Source organism: Siniperca chuatsi, linkage group LG19, assembly GCF_020085105.1.
Source record: "Siniperca chuatsi isolate FFG_IHB_CAS linkage group LG19, ASM2008510v1, whole genome shotgun sequence".
Taxonomy (NCBI): domain Eukaryota; kingdom Metazoa; phylum Chordata; class Actinopteri; order Centrarchiformes; family Sinipercidae; genus Siniperca; species Siniperca chuatsi.
Window position 1 is genome coordinate 16,954,448 of NC_058060.1, and position 20,537 is coordinate 16,974,984.

The 20,537-nt window shown below is 41.1% G+C and overlaps 3 protein-coding genes across 34 annotated transcripts in view; all 3 read right to left on the reverse strand.

Moving 5' to 3' along the window:
• Positions 1–7,736, reverse strand: part of nphp3 (nephronophthisis 3) — a 34,063-nt gene extending 26,327 nt beyond the window's left edge. Inside the window, exons 1-22 of one of the 3 annotated variants that reach the window (XM_044176790.1) lie at positions 7,635–7,736; positions 6,750–7,130; positions 6,495–6,620; positions 6,257–6,407; positions 5,926–6,078; positions 5,504–5,637; positions 5,056–5,216; positions 4,794–4,950; positions 4,290–4,364; positions 3,993–4,163; positions 3,774–3,877; positions 3,234–3,348; positions 2,977–3,120; positions 2,725–2,822; positions 2,461–2,563; positions 2,255–2,337; positions 1,737–1,875; positions 1,291–1,455; positions 1,092–1,186; positions 833–955; positions 557–746; positions 101–342 (exon numbers count right to left, since the gene is read on the reverse strand). In XM_044176790.1, the coding sequence (XP_044032725.1) occupies positions 101–342; positions 557–746; positions 833–955; positions 1,092–1,186; positions 1,291–1,455; positions 1,737–1,875; positions 2,255–2,337; positions 2,461–2,563; positions 2,725–2,822; positions 2,977–3,120; positions 3,234–3,348; positions 3,774–3,877; positions 3,993–4,163; positions 4,290–4,364; positions 4,794–4,950; positions 5,056–5,216; positions 5,504–5,637; positions 5,926–6,078; positions 6,257–6,407; positions 6,495–6,620; positions 6,750–7,073 (3,053 nt within the window). In that variant the 5' untranslated portion in view covers positions 7,074–7,130; positions 7,635–7,736. The other 2 variants (XM_044176792.1, XM_044176789.1) reach the window with 2 other exon arrangements.
• Positions 7,737–8,727: 991 nt separating this feature from the next.
• On the reverse strand, positions 8,728–10,740 carry si:dkey-96n2.3 (uracil nucleotide/cysteinyl leukotriene receptor). The gene is made up of 2 exons (XM_044176831.1): positions 10,578–10,740; positions 8,728–9,726 (listed from the first exon to the last, which is right to left on the reverse strand). Exon 2 carries the CDS (start codon positions 9,720–9,722, stop codon positions 8,775–8,777), a length of 948 nt encoding a protein of 315 aa, XP_044032766.1. The 5' UTR covers positions 9,723–9,726; positions 10,578–10,740; the 3' UTR covers positions 8,728–8,774.
• A 122-nt stretch (positions 10,741–10,862) lies between these two features.
• Positions 10,863–20,537, reverse strand: part of si:ch211-285f17.1 (sickle tail protein homolog) — a 110,233-nt gene continuing 100,558 nt past the window's right edge. For 13 of the 30 annotated variants that reach the window (XM_044176815.1, XM_044176812.1, XM_044176806.1 and 10 more), the window contains 9 exons: positions 19,717–20,215; positions 19,275–19,473; positions 18,858–19,147; positions 17,902–18,057; positions 17,502–17,624; positions 15,969–16,049; positions 14,221–15,870; positions 13,562–13,705; positions 10,863–12,516 (listed from right to left, as the gene is read on the reverse strand). In XM_044176815.1, the coding sequence (XP_044032750.1) occupies positions 11,989–12,516; positions 13,562–13,705; positions 14,221–15,870; positions 15,969–16,049; positions 17,502–17,624; positions 17,902–18,057; positions 18,858–19,147; positions 19,275–19,473; positions 19,717–20,215 (3,670 nt within the window). In that variant the 3' untranslated portion in view covers positions 10,863–11,988. The remainder of the gene's footprint in view (positions 12,517–13,561; positions 13,706–14,220; positions 15,871–15,968; positions 16,050–17,501; positions 17,625–17,901; positions 18,058–18,857; positions 19,148–19,274; positions 19,474–19,716; positions 20,216–20,537) is intronic. The other 17 variants (XM_044176803.1, XM_044176805.1, XM_044176811.1 and 14 more) reach the window with 14 other exon arrangements.

Genomic DNA, 20,537 nt, shown 5'->3' on the forward strand with positions numbered 1-20,537 from the left:
GTAAACACATTCCTTGGCAGGAACAACCAATTAACTATCCTACATGAACAATAATCATAAATAACAACATACATGTCAACACCAAGAGAGAAACATTTACTTGTTTTGTTTCTGATACAGCATGGCGAGTGACTCCAGCTCTCGTGCTACACTGGCATGCTCAGCTCCATAGGCATTCTCACTTATCTCCAGGGCCTGCTTGTACAGCTGCTCAGCGTTGCCATACTTCTTCCACTGAACATAAACCCCGGCCAGCTGGTGCAGGGAGCGAGCTACGCTGGGATGGTCCGGGTCCAAGGCTGTCTCCCTAATCTCAAGGGACCTTTGTAAAGGGGCTACGGCCTAGACAGACAGACAGTATCGGATACATATGTTACTGTCAATATGTGCACTTTCCTAGCAGAAAATAAGGTATACATAAGGACACTATATTTTATTTAGGCTATGTTAGCAAATGAAACCAAAAAAATGCCATAAAAGGTGAGGCAACAATAAACATGTTTTTTAGTTAATTCAAAGCGAATACTCTTTAAAATCTTGCAATCATGTATACTACCTGACTAGGGAGGCCCAGGTCTTTGAGGAAACGTCCCAAGGTCTCATAAAGGTTTGCCAGCTTGGTCATGCTGTCTTGGCTCTCACAGCTCTTCTCATAGTGTTTCAGGGAGTCAAAGTACTCGTTGGCCATGGAGCTTTTGTCTTTGCCCACATATTGCCAATAGGCTAGCAGCTCAGAGAAATGACCTCTAGAAAAAGAAAACAACACCTCTAAGACTACACCCAAATAAATGTGGCAGCCTAACATCTGCTTGTGTATATGCATATTTTGTACCTCTTGTAGAGGTTTTGGGAGACAAACAGGTTTAGGAGGCTAAGCTGTAGTTTAGTCCTATCCTCCTGCTGTTGGAGTAGCCAGGGCAGTTCATCTGCGACACGCCAAGTCACACGGTCCTGGCTATAGACAGACAGACAGACAGACAGACACACACACACACACACACACACACACACACACACATAATGACCTGAGTTGCACTGACAGAAGAATGTGAGTTGTGTTGTATGAGGAGAAGATGACTACTTTTAAGCACCTGAGTTGCTGACTGAAGTAATGTACGAGTTTCTCTCTATAAGCAGTAGAGCTGCTTCCTCCACCCAGGAACTCCAACCTCACAGCTTCCCAAGCCTGAAAGACAAACACACATACAGACAAAAACCTCAAAATTGTCTATTCATAATATATGATATAATATGATGCTGTGTGTATGATACTGGCCAAAGCCCAATTACCTGCAGGTGTTTAAACCTGATGAGCCCACAACGGAGGGTTACAATGCAGAGTCTGTTCAGACGGTAAAGCAAAGAGGACAGGACAGGCAACTCCTCTTCTGGGAAAAGGTCTAGTACCTCTGATTCACTCACTCCATTATGGCTGGCACATACAAGGCACAGTATCTAAGGAGAGAGAAAAAATAAGCACATATCCCTCTACTACATAGAGAAAGAAGAATGTAAGTCCTTGTGAGGCTAAATTAAATCAGACAGACAGATACTGCAAAAAAGAATCTGATGTGATATTTCTAACTAATCAAAAGAAAATGCTGTATCATGAGAACACAATATAACATGGTGAAAGGTAGGTTTGTAGCATACACTTGCCATTAAAACCAATAATGATGACAAAATTGTGTTTAAGCGAAGTTAAGTTATTGTTATTTTGTGTGGACATAGGTCACCTCTCTCATAATGTGTCTCTCTCTGTCTGTGTCGAGGGAGGTCAGCATCATTTTGAGTGCCAAGCGGTAGAGGGACATGGTGTCCTGACACTGTAGACACTGCTCCAGGCTCTTCTCCAGTGACCAACATGACATACTGCTGGATCGTAACAAAACACGGCATACAATGCAATCAACATAATTTAAAACATATGTAGCCACACATTCAGAGAGGGGTAGACCATTTTTAACCCAGGTTTAATGCCCATTATGGACTGAATTTACTCTACCCAGGTTCTCTGAAGCAAGTCACAGAAAACTTTACCACATTTCACTGCAATGAAATTGCTTTAAAAGGGACAATAGAAAAGCTGATAGATCTATAACCAAATTACAAAGGGTCAAGGTTTGCAGAAAATGCTATTCAACTAACTCATTTTGTATCTCAGCCTGTGATCTGACCATGCTGGATGGGAAGAAAAGAGAGTTTTTCTGTCACTGTCAATAAATTTAGAGTTGTGGAACCAGAGGTAGCTAACCTGATGATCATCCTTGCCAGTAGTGTGACATATAATGCATTGCAGGTTGATGCAGATCGACAGTGCCTTTCCAGCTTCTTCTCCTGGAAAACAGATAAAACATTTAAGAGTGGCTTTCTCACAAAACACATATCTCTACTTCACAAAGTCTTTCCACACTCCCTTCAAAGTTTAAAAAAAAAAAAGGAGGGGGGGGGGTAACTGACCTGGTCCTTAGTAAATTTGAGATCCATGCTCTGGCACTCTGCATTAACAACACTCCTGACTTCTCTGGGACTCAGTGGGTCTAAGTGGAGTGTGGGCCACAACCTAAACAGACACGGTCACTGAATTACAAAATGCAATATCACAGGAGCATATTTAGAAATATGTGCAACTGCATGGAAAATAAATAAAAATCATTTTGGACCAATATGACACAAATCCAGTAAATTGACTGGGATTTTTAGAATTCAAGCAGTGTGTCTCACCTCCAAGCTTGAGGACACGTCTCTACATTGACAGACACCACCACTCTGACATTGACAGGGAGAGGGTCTATCAGCCACTTCATGTGTCTTTCTGCTTGCTGAAAAAAGGAGAAAAACTGTAGAGTTAGAAAAGTTATTCTGGGAAAATTGAGAAAAACTATAGAGTAGAGAGAATTTTTCGAAAGGTGACTGGGACAAAACATGAACAGTTTATAGGTCTAATTTGGGTTAAAAAACAGAGAAGGGGTGTACCTGTATTTGGTCAATGGAGTCAATGATGATGATGATGTTTCCTTGATGGCGTGCTGATAGTCTTTCAAGCCAGCGGGGAAACTCCTCCAAGATCTTACTGGGCTCCATGGACAAGCCAGAAATGGACCAGAAATGCTGCAGCAGCTATGTGATAACAGATATACAGACAGAAAACACATTCCCACAGCTATTCAGTAAGAAGAGTGTCATCACTGGAAGAAAGCCTATGGAAGAGCCAATGAGAGAGACCCCCTTACTTTGACTGTGAGGCGTTTGATAATGAGAACTGGCTCTGAGCTTGTGGAAAGTGGGCGACCAACAAAATGATAAAGGAACAAGGTGTTGGGGGACTGCTTCTGCTGCTGCTCAATCCTGAAAAGGATTAAAGAACAATTAGCAAAGTAGACAGGACAACCAAACTGTCCTGTTCCATGATGATACATCGCACCATTAAAAAGAACTGACAACTCTTCTTAGAGTATGACAGCATAATATAAAAACAAGATGTATTTTTTCCCAAGGATGCCACTTTAACATAGTGGGTCTTATGAAGTTCTTAGGGAGCTACAGAAAGATAAACATGATTTCATAATTGTTTGTCCTTGTGCCATTTTTCAATAGAGCTAGTAAGTTGAGAAAAGACAAGTGAAAAATGATCAAAACACTAAACATTAAATTAAGAGAACTACTCAATATCCCTCAAAAGCATACAAAAGGCTTTAAATAACAGTGGTCAATAGTCTGAGTTAAGAAGAGTCCACCAGCCAGGGGACATATTAGACTTAATCACTTCTCACCATTTGGAGAGCAGGAGAGACTTCCCTGAGCCTGGACCACCAGACACCAGCAGAGGAGGGGTGGGAGGGGGAGCAGCTATCATGTCATTCAAACGATCTATATACTGAGGAGGACATCAGATACAACACAGACTTTTTAATTTAGAGAAATTAAAGAACTAATTATTGGATTAGCAGACAAGATTAAGAAGGCTAAAAAGAGGAGAAGATCTCCCCTACCTTCTGGAACCCTAACTGGGAGTTGGTGCTGTTACAGGCCTGTTGGTAGGACTCAATCTGTTCCTGCTCATCGTGCAGGTCCCACAGCACATCTCCTGAGTCTTCTTCACGTCCCTCCTCTATCCCGGAGTCCTTAGAGTCAACATCTCCTCCTTCAAGACCCAGCAACTCCTACATGGTGAGGGTAGAAGTTGAAGTTAAAAAGCTATTAGGGACAGGAGTAAATCACTGTACACACAACACTTTAGGCTCTATGAATTGATAAAAAGTCAGCTGTTGCTGAGGGACAGTCTGTACCTGTTTGATGACTTTCTCTAGTTGAGCATAAATCAGGTCAGCTCCCTCCTCTGCAGAACCACTATGATCCACCACCTGGATTAATGTTCAAAACATGTCAGCACAAGCACTGTGTGGCATCTAGCAACCAGAAAAACACAGAAAGTCAACTTTAAAGGCAATAAACCTCTGCTTTTTTTCCTTAGTGGTGTGGTTATACTGTACAGGTACTGTGTGGGATTGTGTGAAGTGTGTAAAGAAGGGCAATGAAGAAGAGCATTCATACTAAGTGAAACTACTCTGGATAATAAAGGCTATTTATCAAAAAGCACATACATACTCGCATGACTTTAAATGCCATACCCATTTATAGAATGCACTGTCACAGCATTTTTAACAGACAAGCTATTATGGTGAACATGGTACAATATAAGCTTTTATCTAACCTTGGATACTTTGTTAAATATCTCCTTCTCCCCTGCATCCTGTTTTGACTTGTTCATTTAATATACGGCACACACAAACCTTGACTTTAGCAGCCTTGTCTGCAGCATTGACCCTTTCTAGCAGTTGCCTGGTGGGTCCAGTCAAATTGTGATCTTCTTCAGTCCTGAGGTAGAGCACCAGTGGATGGCCATCTGGATTCTTCACAAAAGCCTCCTCACAATCCTCCACCACAGAGCTAGACACATGCATGAAAAATGTTCATTAATTTATAAATAAACAATATAATGAATGTATAATCGTAGAGGTGATGATAGGTATATAGGTATAGGACTTACTGTACCTAGTGACAGTAGATTTGAGAAGAAGCACACACACAGAGCTCCTTTCAATCTCCTGCTTGCGCTCCACAGTGTATGAGGCAGCATTCTCCTCTGGGAAGCAGACATTCAGGTAGAAATGGCCGAGACCTTCACACATTCTCCGTAACACAGGAGAGTGTTTCTTTAATGAAAACATGAAGCACAGATTTTCCAGACAAGGATTAATGGCAGTTCTCTACAAAAGTGGCATTTTAAACCATGTTAACTCACAGTGGTTTTCTCAGAGTCTGATATTCAGAATAGCCTTTAATTGACCAAATTAATTTCTTGAAGGTAGATTGATGGTAATGTAAGACTAAATGCAGTCTTTTCCAAATCTCAGTCTATCAAACTAGTCTATAGTGTCACGATATCCCATGAAAACAGAATATTTACAGTTTGTTGACTTACAGTGCCCATTTAACCAACCTTAATAAAGATATCAAGCTCAGCTTTGGTCTCCTGGGTAAAGATTAGGTAGCAGCGCACTGTGTTACTCCATAAGGCCTGGGGCACATGAGGGGAGACCTGAAGCAGACTGGCCACTGCAGCATCCCAGTCATCTGAAACAAACACACACAAGAAAAGTTGCGAGACAAATACATGAAGAGATACGTGAATGCATACTTCAAAAGCTATCCGTATACAAACATAAATATATATCTATTAAAAAAGTTATAATAAGAAGGTAATGTATGTAGAGGTCAATTTCTATAAAATTAGAATTATTTTTCCAGCATCATAGTAGCCACTATGGCCATGGGGCAAACATGTTTGGCTACTTCTGCCCTGCTTACAACCCATATCATGATGTCTCCCTTCTTTCTACAGACTTATTGAAGTTTACTTACCTCTGCTCACATTTGCAAAGGGTCCCTCCACATCTATCAAGCTGTGAGCAAACTCAGGCCCCCGGAAGGTCTGTTGCAACTGCATCATGCTACCCATAGAGGGCTCACTTCCCAGCACACCACCAGACCAGTACTCACACTGTGTCCCTGCAGCTATAGCCATACAGTGAACAAATAACACAATGTTTTTGAAGATTTCGTCAAACAAAAGACTTTAGATTTTGTATTCTAATGGAAAATATTAAATATTAAAAATATTAAATTAATATTAGATGGATGAATAAAACAAAGAAAAAAATAGGTCCCAATACTGTGGATTGCTGGTCCGTACCAGTGACAGTGGTTTGGTTATCATCTGAATCAGAATCATTTAGGTCATAGACCTGGATGCCCTGAGCCTGCAACTGTTGCAATTTGGCCTCCAAATCCCTTTTGGCCCGCAAGAGATCCTGAATTTCTTTTTCTTTTGTCTCCCGGAAAATCTGGTGGTCAATTAGTCAATTGGTTAGGGGTTGCAATCATGATTACTGGAGAGAATGCTACACAGTAACACGTGTGATGTGGTTTACCTTAAACTGTCGTTTTACTTTGTCCCTGTCATGTTCAAAGGTGGCAGCCCTCTCCATAGCTTGGTATTTTGCCTCAAGAGCACTCTCTTTTTCTCTAAGGATCTTCTGGTAGGTCTTTTGCAGAGCCTGTTGTCACATTGAGAATGATGAACACCATCATAAGAACATCCACAAACCTTAAATGTTGTAGCCAATAAGCTTGTGCTATGATAAACTGGTAGTCTCTGGATCATAAGTCTCCAGTTAAGTCATTACCTGCAGCTCAGCTCTCAGCCTCTTGTTCTCCTCATCCAGCTTGGCCTCCTTCTTTTGCATGGATGAGATCTCGTTATTCTTGCTGACACGGAAGATTTCATACTCTTTACGGAGTCTTTCATACTCAGCAGCATACTCTAGATCCACAGATCCTGTGGATTTGAAACTGGCCCCAATCACTCGAGGTCCTCTGCGAAAGGAATTGCGCAGGAGTCGGGCTTTGGGCTTGACCTCCACTGGGATCTCACATGCTTCCCCACCTTCACCCCCATATCCATCCTCAATTACCTCTCCTGGGCTGACCAAAGAGGATGCGGTGCCCATGGTGGCAGCCTAAGCTGTAAAAAAGTACTCAGCCTTTTCGGACGCCCATAGCTACTCCTGTGCAATGAGAGACAGGACAGGGCTGCATAGTGACAACTACTGAAAAGTTTTCATCTACCTAGGCTGTGGTAGATGATTGTGACTAATTTGGTTTCTCCGTGCTGTATCACAAACGCAAAACAGCTAGTCCATGTATAGTTAACGTTACAGCGACGAAGCCAACTCGCTTTCTACAAAAGCAGCAGCTCACACGGACATTATTTTTAGAGCAGCGCCTCCAGCAACAAAAAGGTGACTTAACGTAACTCGTTTGCCGTTACTAGCTAATTATTCCTATCTGAGCAATAACGATAAAGAGAGTTGCACTTGGTTAGCTAACTTAACCTAACATTAAAGAAATAGCTGTACAATACGCTCGTCGCGACATTTACCGGTGTAAAGACTATCGGAAAGACACAATGAGGTCCATACATATTTTAGCTTCGACAAAATGTTGACTAAAACCCCCAAGTCTTGATGAAAACATATGAAGCTAGGTTGAACAAACAAGAATACACTCACGGCCCGCTCCCTTCACAGCTTCTTCCTGGCTGCCTTGGTAACAAGTCGATAATACGGGTGCTCGCACAAGTCAAACTGGGTAAAGTTAAAAGTCAAATTTTCTTGAAAGTACGGTGCCTGTATAGAGCATACCTGGCAGGTATTGTATTAATGGTCACATTCTTGATAATTTGTGCCATTGAACCCTCTAATTACTCAAATATTATGCTATAATTATTATGATATAGTAGCTATAGCAATAGTTTTTGACACAGGAATATTAGAAATTGTGCGACTCATAGCCCACCTGTTTCATGAGGTGTGAGCTTCTGACATGCATCAAGGTTTCAAATGCATTATTTGTATATAAGTATTTTTAGATAAAATATATTTAATTAAGTCAATTGTGTCATTTTCCAAAAACCAACCCTTACAAAAAAAGTCCTTCAGGAAAGGTTTAGTTGTGAAGGAGTACTGTGGGAATAATGCAGGTACTATGCAGGCTTTGAATTTTCTAGCAGGGCTGTTTTGTAAGGGTTTGGGCCCATGTTGGCTAGTTGTATTTAATGAGGTCTTGCTCCAATTAAAAATAAATTGTGGTGATCTTGATTAAAATAACCTACTGAATTTAAACTGTGCGACCATATGTATTGAAAGAGTTGCCGGAAAGGGTTTTTTCTCTTCCTCAAAAAGTTTAGTGATCTGAAAGTAGAATGAAAATTATGGCAGTTTCACAGGTCTTTGTGTAACATCTAAACTACTGTAAAGTAGAAGTTCAGTTTCTTGTCCTTAATGTTTAGGTTACCATAATAAACACCCAATTACACAAAAAATTTTGTCCTTAATGCTGGTAAACTAACAAGTGTCCCCCAGACCAACCAGAGTATCTTTGACCTACTGAGGTTCTTCAAACAGCCGATCTATGTTGAACAACTGACCACCCCCATTACTCAGAATACAAGATTTAAGGAGATGCCTGCTAAATAGGAGGAATACATTTTTTTGATTGATTACTTTGTAACCCTAAATTTTAGAAATCCCATGACATGTTAACCCAAGGTTGAATACATTCATGTCTGATCACCTCTCTAAAAATGAAACAAACATAGGACAATTTGTTTAAAAACATTTATTGTCTACATGATATTTGTTGTTTATTGATCATCTTCCCTTTTTACAGAACATCTGAAGCAATTTGTCTCTGTAAGCATGGTTCAGGAGGAAATACATCACAGGATCCAGCACACCACTAATACAGGTCAGTGCAGATGTGATCCGATTGGCTCTTCCCAGTGACTCATGGCTTGCTGCAGTCATTTGGCCGTGACTGTAGCTTTCGATGTAGATTACCCTGCTCACATGGTAGGGCACAAATGCAAACAGGAAGTTCATCATGATGAGGATGATCATTTTTATAGCTTTGTCTTTCACTGGTCGTTCTACTTGTTGCTTGACAGTCCTTAGTTTCAACAGAATCAGTATGTAGGAAACCATTATGGTGGTGAGGGGAATAACAAATGCCAAAATAGTGGAAGCCAAAGCCTTGGGCGATGTCTTTTCTAAGTATTCTAAGTACAGTTTGTTGCAGATGCCAGTTGAGTTGTTGGTCACATTCTTTTTAGAGAAAAGTATAGGACTCACAGACACAATAACTGTCACCCAAAGTATGCCAACAACTACCTTGGCGTACATAGCCTTCCTAAATGACTGTGATTTTATAGGTAAAACCACAGCCAGAAATCTGTCCAGGCTGATGAAACTCATTAAGTACAGACTGCTGTACATGTTTAGGTAAAAGAGGAAACCTGCTAGTTGACAGACTACATATCCAAAAGGCCAGTGGCTGGCCGACAGGTGGTAAATAATACGCATGGGTAAAATGAGGATGTAAGAGAGGTCTGCTACAGATAGGTGCCTCAGGAAGACCTTAGATGGAGATGTACTGTCTTGGTGAAAGAAAGCCCACAGTGCCAAAGCATTCCCAGGCACAGCGATTATAAAAATCAGGATGTAAAATGTAGAAAAGATAATGTTCTCTTGGTGGGAGTCACTGCCATAGAAGCCCTGTATCTCCTCCTTAGAGATGTTCATTGTTGTTGTGGAGAGCATGAGCCTGGTGCAGCATAGACACAAATAACCTGTTATGATGATTGATTGCCCAGTGAAAGCCAGTCAAACATTTTTTAGTGATTCACCAAGTCATACATTTGTTATGTCATAACAAAATTAAAAATGCAAGATGTGTGCGTGACAAAAATAAGGGTTCTTAGAAACAGGAAGTTTATTGGAATGCCTTCAGTAACCACTGTTGCAATAGACACACTGCTATTTTTAATCAGTTAACACCAGAAAAAGATTAACTACAGATAAGCTACACGCAAGAGATAAAAAATATTTGTTAATCAGATAGTTTGAGATGTAAAAACATTTTCAGTCATACAACACAAATTACATGACTGTAAATTACATTCAGGATTTAAATAGTGTAGGATAAAACTGTTGTAAAATAATGAAAAATGTGCTTCTTCTCTTTTATAGCAAACAATATCTGGTAGTTGTAGTTCACCTTAATTTACATTGATGTGATGAACTGCAAAATCCACCATCCAGTGCATCTAGTTAAGGTATCACCAAGCAACACCAATGTAATTAAACATATTGACACTTCCCCTAAACCCCGGTAAAATGGTTAGCTTTAAAATTTGATTTCAAAGAAGAAGAAACAAGATTTTCAAACGACGACTTTAACTGCTCTGTGGCAGTTAGTAAAATAAATTCATGTTTAAGTAATTTTAATGCCAAAACTTACAAAATAGTGCTACATGCTTGAGCATGATTTGTAGTTAAAGCATCACTAATCTTTGTATTTTACTATCTAATCATGTAATCCAATGCAAGATTGTGAGAGTAAATTTAGGGAATATATAATATAATCATTAATATTTTTAATAGTCATATTCTTACCTGTAATCGTAGAGATACAGAATGCAGAATTCTACTATATATTCACTATCAGTTGAAAAAACTAGTGTCAGAGTAAGAGACAGGTGAAGCGGAAATGGAACCGCTCTGTTGTGTGGTGCATCTCAATTTTTTTTATTTATTACACACACACACACACACACACACACACACACACACACACACACACACACACACACACACACACACACACACACACATATCTCAATCTGGAATTGAAAAGCCAGAAGCCAGAAACGGAAAATAAAAATATTAAAGATCAATGCATTACAAGCATGCAAGTCTTTATTTTTGCTACTCCAACACAGTTTTGTCTTTACCACATTGCTCCTTTATAGTATGATTTAAAGCTTTACAAAAACGAGAGAAAACCAGATATTTACAAAATCTATCTGTGCAAACATAATTCTTCTTTTACACCACTCTCCTAAAGTATTTGAAAGGCATGCATACAAATAAACTTTGGTATGTTAAAAAAACTACTTATTTTCTTAGTAGAAGCATCTATGTACATGTGGTAGAACTTATTCATCATTTTGTTTTTAGTACAGTTTACATTTAGACAACAATACATGTTAACTTAACAAACCGAAACCAGCAGTACAAACACTGAGGTTGACACTTCAGCCATCACACATGTAAATTCCCCTAAATCATGTGACTGGGTTAGGCCTGAAGTGAATCATTGTACAACTTTGGCAAATAGGCACACTAAAATGAAAACATGTATTATTCATGATACCAGTTTCACATATCAGTAAAAGAAATTAGCAGTTCATATGGGTGAAAAATGAGAAAATACTCTTAGAAAACAGAAGTTAACAATGAGTTCAACTTTAAAATGTCTGTATACATTATGTATACATTCATAAAAGGCATTTACAAGGGCTGTGTTGAATATCTGGCAACCTAAGAAATATAGAAGATTAAATATACTACGGTTATTCAATCTCTGGTTTGAAAAATAAAACAAAATCTTTACATGGTACGTTATGATTGTACATCAACTCTATATTCCCTATTCATAGTTACAGCAAGAAAAAATAGATTTTCAACACCATGAGAGACTTCCACTTCAACTACAAAGTGGTCAAACTAAATATTTTTTAGTTCCATTACAAAATATTTTGTCAGAACATCTGGTACACCTTCAAGAAAGAATCAGAATCCAAGTATCCTAAGTATTTTTCAAAACTGTAAAATGCAACTTAAAGGAGATAGAAGCATTGGTGTGAGAATGCCAGTGTCAAATAAAACGTGAATTGGGGGAGTGCAACACTTAATACTTTTACAAAAACTTTCAGAAAAGAAAAAGAACAAACCAAAACTTAAAAAAATTAAACATGACCAGGTCTACCTGCTATGCGGTAAAGCCAGAGGGGCGATAATGTGACTAGGTAGTGTCCTTAGCTGCTGTGGCTGTTGGGATGCAGGATTTGCCGCTGCTGCCGTTGTGGGACCTGTAGCTGGTGAAGCTGGGGGTGTGTATGGTGCGGATGCTCTTTCCACCTGGGCCCAAAGGTGTGGGCGACAGAGGGGAGGGGGAGGAGGATGAGGAGGAGGAGGAGAATGAAGAGGAGGAGGAGTGCACTCGACCATTCTGAGTCTGCGAGGGAAACGAGAGAACTTTACCTGTGTGTTGTGAGGGTGTGGGGAGTTTGAGGGATCCGTTAGACAGGGAGGGGATGTGGGACGAGGGTAGGGAACCGGAACGAGGAGTGTGAGAGGACAGGATGGAGGATTTTGTCACAGAGGAGGAAGAGGCAGAGGAAGGGTTAATGGGATTAGTAGCATCTGAGTTTTGTGCAGACTGGGAGCTGCCTTTAGTAGAGCTAGGATAAAAAGCAGGGATTTTAGAGATGGGTATAGTAGGGGAAGTAGTTTTATGATCCCCTCCCACTCTTTTAGCACTTCCGTTAGCCTGCAAACAGAGATGCCAAAACAGATACTGGTTGTCAAAAAAGAAATATGGTCAAATAATACATATAGAAGGCAAGATGATGTTAAAAAAACTAAAAGTTATACACATAGAAACACACTATGACTACACAAACATTAATATTACTAAGACACAACTAAAAGACACCAAAAACAACAAATACAGAAGCTCTGTTTTTACTAGGTTACATGAAAGGTGAGACACACTGAAGTGAGAGACATGTTACCAAGACACAGAACTCTGCAAAGGTTAACAGTGCGATGGCAGACAGGAGGGACATCTTTACAGCCTGTGTTAGAGGGATTGTTAGGCCTCGTAAAGGCGCTGTGGAGGGAAATTCATAAGGCAGAGATGCATAGGAAGGCTGGAATTAGATAACAGAGTTAGGAGTTTGAAGAGTGAGAGCAGACTGGGGAAATGTGGGGCAGTATTCCACTGAAACTGACGGTGCAAGATGGTGAGTTGTGGCGAGGTCTTGAGGGTAAGGAAATATATCACCGTGAGGTTAAGAAGCTATGCAGTAATGTTGGGTTTGAGCAGAGGTGCATTGTGAGAAGGAAGGTGCATAGCCGAAAAGTCAGTTAGGTTTATATTTTAACATAGCCATAAGCATCCTGGGATTTGGCAACACTGTTTAGGAACTCAGCTGTGATGGGAACTTGAGATGGGATGACAACTCAGATGATGACAGGATAAGATTCCACTTTTCTTTGCCATTTTTCCATTTTTTTGTTTAGTCACCAACACAGTGAAAACCATGAGCAGTGTGGACATGCAAAAGCATACAGTACAGTGATGTTATGGGGTAACAGTCAAGAGTCAAGCATGCCTTCTTGTCAGAGCAGGCTCGAGAGAAACATTAACAGATCCACAGTCGCCACCATGGCGACTTTATTTTTTTTCCCAAAACACTTGAAATCTCATAGCATTGGTAGTCTTTTTTCCCCTAATAATACATGCCTCATGTTTTCAATCCCTATATGCTTGTTTCCTCTAGTCTCTGGTAAGGGCCCTACAGTAAAACTACCTGTCGGAACTGCCTCTGAGCGTCCTGCAGTTTTTGCTGTTTTCCTGCTTTGTCAGTAGTACCCGGCGACTGCCTGGACTTCGCAGACAAAGGGACGGGCATCCGACTAGTAGGGGAAACGACACTGGTGTTCTGCAAGGGGATCCAAACGAAAAACAAAACAAAAAATAAAACAAAAGAAAGAAAAAAACACACACCATATAGGAAGTATGAAAAATCAAGGCACTAACAGGTAAAAGAACCTCATTCAACACCTTAACGATCAACACCAGTGAAAGACCATGCACCCAGTGAGACCATAAACCTTAAGTCAATACACAGTAGTACATGCAGTCAAGAATTAAGAAGGTATCAGAGCTTAATCATCATGAGAATGTCTTTGATGATGAGTTTGCCACTTGCTGAAAACCTCAGAGTTTTAGCAATGAACTGAAGGAGAAATATGGTAGCTAGGAACCCAACAAAATGCCACCCCCAATCATGTCACCATGATTTCACAGAGGGAGAAAGCTACGGGGGACATTCCCAACATTTCCAAGCACCTGTGGAGTGGATTAATGATTTTGTAATTTCAGTAGTTAGGTTTGGAGTGAAGGTAGGTTGTAAACTGAAAAAGAAGGACCCAAAGCCTCCCGGAGCAACAAGAGCTAGAGAGAGACCTGTTGTACGGTGCTGGGGGCACTGGGGACAGTGGTGGTGGTGGTAGTAGGGATGACTACAGGGCGAGGAAGGAGTTGAGGTTTAGTCTTCTTCTGCAATGAATTTTTGCTGGGTACCTTAGGGCCTGACCCTCTGGAGGTAGGGAGAGAGGAAGACCTCTTCAGCCCAACTCCTTCTGGGCTTTTCCCATTCCCTGCTTTGGCTTCCTCTGTGCAGACTGGCTCCCCAGGGGAGTGTGGTCCCATCTCACTGATAGTGGTCTCCAGCTGCTTGATGGTCTGCTCCAGGCTGTCCAGTGTCTTGTAGGTGTTCTTCCGGATCTCATTTGTCCTGCAGAGGGAGTCGGAGTTCTGCCTCTTCAGCGCGGCTGAGCCTGTTGCCTTGGGAGTGTCTGCTAAGGATTTTGAGCGCACAATCTCAAATCTCTTTGCTTCTTTGTGCTGCCTGATAGTACCGTCACATTCCTCCTCGTCTTCATACACAACCACCTGTAAAGTCTTCTTGCCTGACTTGGTGCCCGTGCGAATCGCCTGGGTCAGTGCCGCCAGCTGTTTCTTAGGGAACTTAAACTTGAACTTCTTCTTACCATCCTGCTTGGCATCACCATTTGACTCAAAGTTCACTCCACTGTCCGTCAGCTCAGAGATTGAAGATGAAGATGAGGATGATAAGCTAACATGGTCTGCAGTGACCTGTGAAGAGCTGCCCTTTTTGCTATCAACCACCTCGGCCCCTCCAGCTTTTACCTGCAGCCCACCACTCCTCTCTGTGTCCGACTCCTCACTCTCCTCCTCGATGCGCTCCTCCGATAGCATCCTGTCCAGTTCCTCCTCACATTCAAATATGGTGGACAGGCGCTTGTAAGCTGAACGGATGTCCATGGGCTCATCAAAAATGATGATGACAGGTTTCTTGTTGAAGCCATTATCGTGTGGCACAGTGGGATCTGCTCTGGTATTCCCTCGGTTAGTGGCGCTACCTACAGTAACAGTCTGGAAAATTCCTTTCTTGGCATTGACCAGTTCCTGGTACTCGCCACAGGACAGGGCCTGAACTTTGGTATTAGTGATCATAAATGCTATGTTGTCAGGAGGTGGAGGGGCCTCTTCTCCAGGTAAGTCAGGACTAAGACTAGCCTCCTCATTAGCCTCCTCAAAGTTAACTTTAGGTGGATCACTGTCCTCACTAGGAACCTTTTTCGGTGGAGCAACAGAACTTTTAGGTGCCTCTTTTATGGTACTGGCTGTTGTGGTTGCCACATGCTCAGGTATTATATTCTTATTAGAAGAAACATGTTGCTGGATGACTTTACTTTTCTTTTCAGTGTTAATTTTGTTGAGGATTTTCCCCTTCTCCATTTCTGCACTGGTCTTCAAGGATCCGGAGCGTTTAACTTGCTTCCTTGGAAGTTTGAATACTTTCAATCCCACAGGTTTAGGTGATATAGGTGGAGGTGTTACAGGTGGGGGTGATTTGGGTGGCGGAGACATTGGCTGCTGCTGCTGCTGCTGGCTTGGAGAATTGTCATTAACATTGACATTTGACACCTGTGATGGTGGCTGTGTGGGCTCTCGATGTTCGGGGGTTTCCTCCGGTTCTGACAGGGGTGGATGCTCTTTGGGAATCTGGCCAGTCACATAGTATATGACCTGAGAAATTAAGAAGTAGCTGTTAAAAATCTCTCAAAATCTAGAACATACATTAACTATACATGAATATAATATTAATAATTGAAAGTCATACATACCCCTTGGCTCTGTCGGACATTAGTATTCCCATTTTCATCTGTGTCTGGATCTTTATCCTCTCGACTGGGCTCTGAGCTCTGCTAGGACAGTGTGTGAGGGAATAATATTACTGTGCAACTGGTGTGTGTGGTTGCTGTGGATTAACTGTGAATTCACATACATTATAGCAGTAGCAGTAGCATCCACATTGAGAAATTACCTTCTACAAGGCAACAGTAAAATATTTACAGTATGTACTGCTCAGACTGACTCCAGTTTCATACTATGACATGAGTTTATTTGCTGTTCTGATATTAAATGCTGTATAACAAAATGCACGCAGGGAAAATTAATAAATTTTACTGTTTAAAAGCTAAGACTATAATCCGCTTTAATTTACAACAGCCAAATCAGCTACTTATTGATGGCTAAACCTTGTCTGTTCAGCCTTTCTTTTTGGCACTTCCCCTGTTGATAATACAGCAATTAAATTTTCATTTTTATGTTTCATGAACTAGAAACCTTCTAATTTCTAATGATTTTCCTTTATACATCCTATGTCCTGTCTTGTTCATACAATATGCACTGTTGATACAAATCACTTCTCACACTACTTTTACTTCAGTTAAATAATTTGGGCCATAATCTTTGCAACATTACTTAATGTACAATATTTTATGTATGTATTATTTACAGTAACTAGTAGCTTACCAGTTACTCATATACCTCTAATTTGTTAAAGTCTGAGAGAGCTGACACTTAGACTTAGACCACGTTTTAAAAACAAATTTGTACTTGAACTTGAACATACCTGTCCTCTTTGTCACATTGATTGACAAAATCATGTTAAATGTGTATTGTTTAACCTAAATGTGAAAAAGAATTATAGGGTTGTGCTGGTTATATAGGTGTATAGCTGGGAAAGCAAACCGAAGTAGAATTGTGCAAAGACAAAGAGAAACAGAAAAGTAATTCCTCAGAAAAGTGTAAGTGGGGGAGATTAGCATGCAAAGTGCCCAGACTGACCTCTAGTGAACCAAGTCTGCAAAAACAGGTTGTGTCTACAAAGTGAGTTTAGCTAGGCCTATGTTGTTTCTCAATTGTCAATCATTTAAGAAATATTCGTTCTGTTGATTTTGTATGAAGACGTGTAATTAAAGAAAGACACAAGACGATTTAATTGCCTGTAGAATACAGTGCTGAGGTCTTTATTGATTTGGAGAAAAAGACAAGTGATAATTAAATCAGTGGCAAAACACATCATTGTCTGGTCCAGATGGCCAAAAGACACAGCATCTTTTCAGAGGCTTCATTTTATGCAGACTTAATCCTGAAAAAATATTCAAGCTGTGATATCCAGCAGAATCACAAAAGGGAAGGAAACTGAGGCAGCAAGGAAAGGAGCTTTTTTGAGGCAGCTGTTACAGGTTTCTCTCGAGCCAAAGCAAGGGTGCAAAAGTTGTAGAAGGGTTAAGACACAGCCATCGATTGTATCAGACAGTTGGCAGAGGCAGGCAGTTAGCTGGGTAGCTGCACGGCGACGTATATTTTACCTTTTTCTCTTTAAGGGGCAATAAGGCCCCCGGTCTTAATTCTCTGATTTGCGGTTCAATTCGAGTGGTGGGTTCTACCACATTTTTCCCCCCTATATCCTTAACTGTGCACTTCTGGAAAACCTGAGGAGTGGAGAAAAGTGAAGGGGAAATGGGGACAAAGATTTTGAGGAGGAAATAAGTTTGAGTATTTGCACCTTTGCCACAGCTGAAAACCCCCACTAAGATAGATTCAAAATCAAGGAGTTTGGCAGCTGTCAGTGCTCATCCTTTGCCACTTCTGAGAAAGTCAACCACCATTGGAAGAAATGATAGGCAACCCACACCCGAAATTAATGTTTTTGTTCACATGTTTGAGGGAATGTGTGTGTGAGTGCTTGAGTGTACATATGCATCTAACCTGGAGCTCTGCCATGATCTTGTCACCTTCATCATCCTCTTCTCCGGTAACAGAAGCAGTGACAGGGGGAGGGGTTGCTGGCTTCGGCTTGGTCTCTGGTGGAACCTTGGTGGGCTTGGTTTGGGGAGTGGGAGATGGAGCGTCTTCTTCACCCTCCTGTTTATGAGAAGGAAATTATTTAGTCATTACTTTCCCAAACCATACAACAAGACAACAAGATTATTCAAAGGTTATGGTAATTGTGCTCTGAAGAGTCAGATTCATCAAAGAGACAAGAGTTAGTTGAGAAGATTGATACCACTCTCATGTCTGTGCGCTAAGTATGGAGCAAAAGCCAGGAGGTGATTAGCGTTAGCTTAGTTTATCATAAAGAAAGTTTAAAAAATATTCCTTCCAACACCTCTAAAGCTCCCTGTAAAATTGCAACTTGTCTTTTTTATATTTCTGTTTGTGTGCAATAAGGAGTTGGTATGCATATTTTTTAAATTTGGAGAACTTTGTTTCCCACATTTTTCCAGTCTTTGTGGTTAGCTGAGCTAATTGCCTCCTGGCTCTTGCTCCATACTTAGCGCACAGACATGAGAGTGGTATCAATCTTCTCATCAAGAAAACAAAATAAGCACATTTCCCAAAATGTTGGACTATTGTTTTAATTAAATGATTACATGTATTGTATTTTTCACAAACTGCTATTACGTATGTACAAAGGCTAAAAGAGCTCCACTGTTACCAATATATTATTGCAATTTTTTGAGTTTAAACACAAAAAAACATACACTGAAAACAATGAAAACATAAAAATGCCATAAAAGAAGGTACATGATAGCAAAAATTGTGAATAGTTAAAGAGAGTTGTATTTTATTTCCCTTTTCTTTTTAAAGTCTCAATAACAAGAGTAAAAAGCTACAGCTGCTGTTTGAACACATTTCACAAGACAACCTCCTATCAGACTGACCTGAGCCGAGACAGACTCCTTCCTGCTAGTGTAGACCACCTCGCCAGAGCGTGTGGTGGTCATGCCTGAGCTCGAGCTGGCGTAAGTCTTCCTTGGAGGAGGTGGCGGTGGGGACTTGCTGGAATTTTCAGACCCCTGCTTGGTAAAACTGTCAGTAGGGGCTGGCCTGGTGGCAGTCTTAGAGGGTCTCTCCATTGCAGGTTTGGCTGGTATCTCCATCACAGGCTTGGGGAGTTTCTCAGGCCCCTTCTTGGCTGGTTTGTCAGAGTGAAGCTCAGACTGGGGCTCTTCTGTCATACAAAATAACAGAGATTAAGTTATAAAGGAGGACATACTTTAAAATGTTTTCATGCAGCAATAAAATAAAAAAATACTTGAAGCCCATCTTTTGTCTTAAAATTACATTTGTGTTTGTACCTGAGGGTGACTCCACAGGGTTGTGGATTACTGCTTGTTCTCCAGTGGCAGCAGGAGGCGTTGCTGGGTTCTCTTCCACCTCTAGACTGGGAATGCCCTTCATCATGTTGACCTGGGCCTCCTGGAGGATTTTCTCAAACTCTTTTCCATCATAATGACCCATGTTTTGCCTCCTCTCTTGCCACTCCTTCTCTGCTGCCTACAGGGTGAAAAGAAGAAAAGAGAGAGAGAGAAGATTCCTAATAGGTTCTCTGATTCAAAATTTTATTCCAAAAAACAAACAAAAGAAATTTACTACAAGTCTAAGAGTCTTAAAGTGCAAAATAATGCCATTCAGAGTAACCGAGTTGGCATTTACAGGATGCTAATGACAGCAATTAAATATCACCACAGCTTTACTATGTTGGATAAAAATAAATCAGTTGGAAGGTGACTAACATACCTCTATGGACATAGCTCTGTTTTTGCTCTTGTCCCGACTGTTCTGGAGCTCCTCTATGACAAGACCCTGGTTGGCAGCGCCATTGCCATTATTCACTGGGTTCCCCTGTGTCTTCTTATGATGGGCGGGACTTGGTGGATCAGAGCCTGCCCCCTTGGGAGATTCCCGGCCTTGACTCCTGCCCGGGTTGGGACTGGGGATGTGAGAGGGGCTGGGGGTGAGCGGTGGACTGGGCTGAGCTGTCAAGGCTGCAGACTGCTGGGACTGCTGGATGTGGACCGGGGCGCTCTGGACATGATGGATGACCACCGGAGAGGAAGGCATCACCTCTGATCTGATGGTAGAGCTTTGGGGCTCCAGCGGGGCAGATGTGGAGCCAGGCTGGACTGGTGCAGGGGGAACTTCTGCAGGGGCTTCTGCGGCTACTGCAGAAGGGCTGTTGTCCACTGGGACATTAGCAAAAGGATCGGGTCCTTTCTGAGGGCCCTCAGTAGCACATCTGCAGAGAGGAGGGACACAGTATGTCATACAAACCATGTAGATCTTCAAATGTTTTGCTTGCTCAACAACTTACATTCTTACTACACAATGTCACTCACTTTACATTACATCTATGATTTTAAAACAATACCTAACATTGACAGAAATCCATTTTACAACCAAAATTTGAATTTATGGTCTTTTTGATTTGTCATCCAGACTGAAAATACATCAAACCCTATAATAAAGTGGACAAATAATGCTGATTAATTCTGACATAAAGGGTAAAAACACCACCAAAAGCTATGATGCAATGTCTTACGGTTTGGCCACTGGGTATG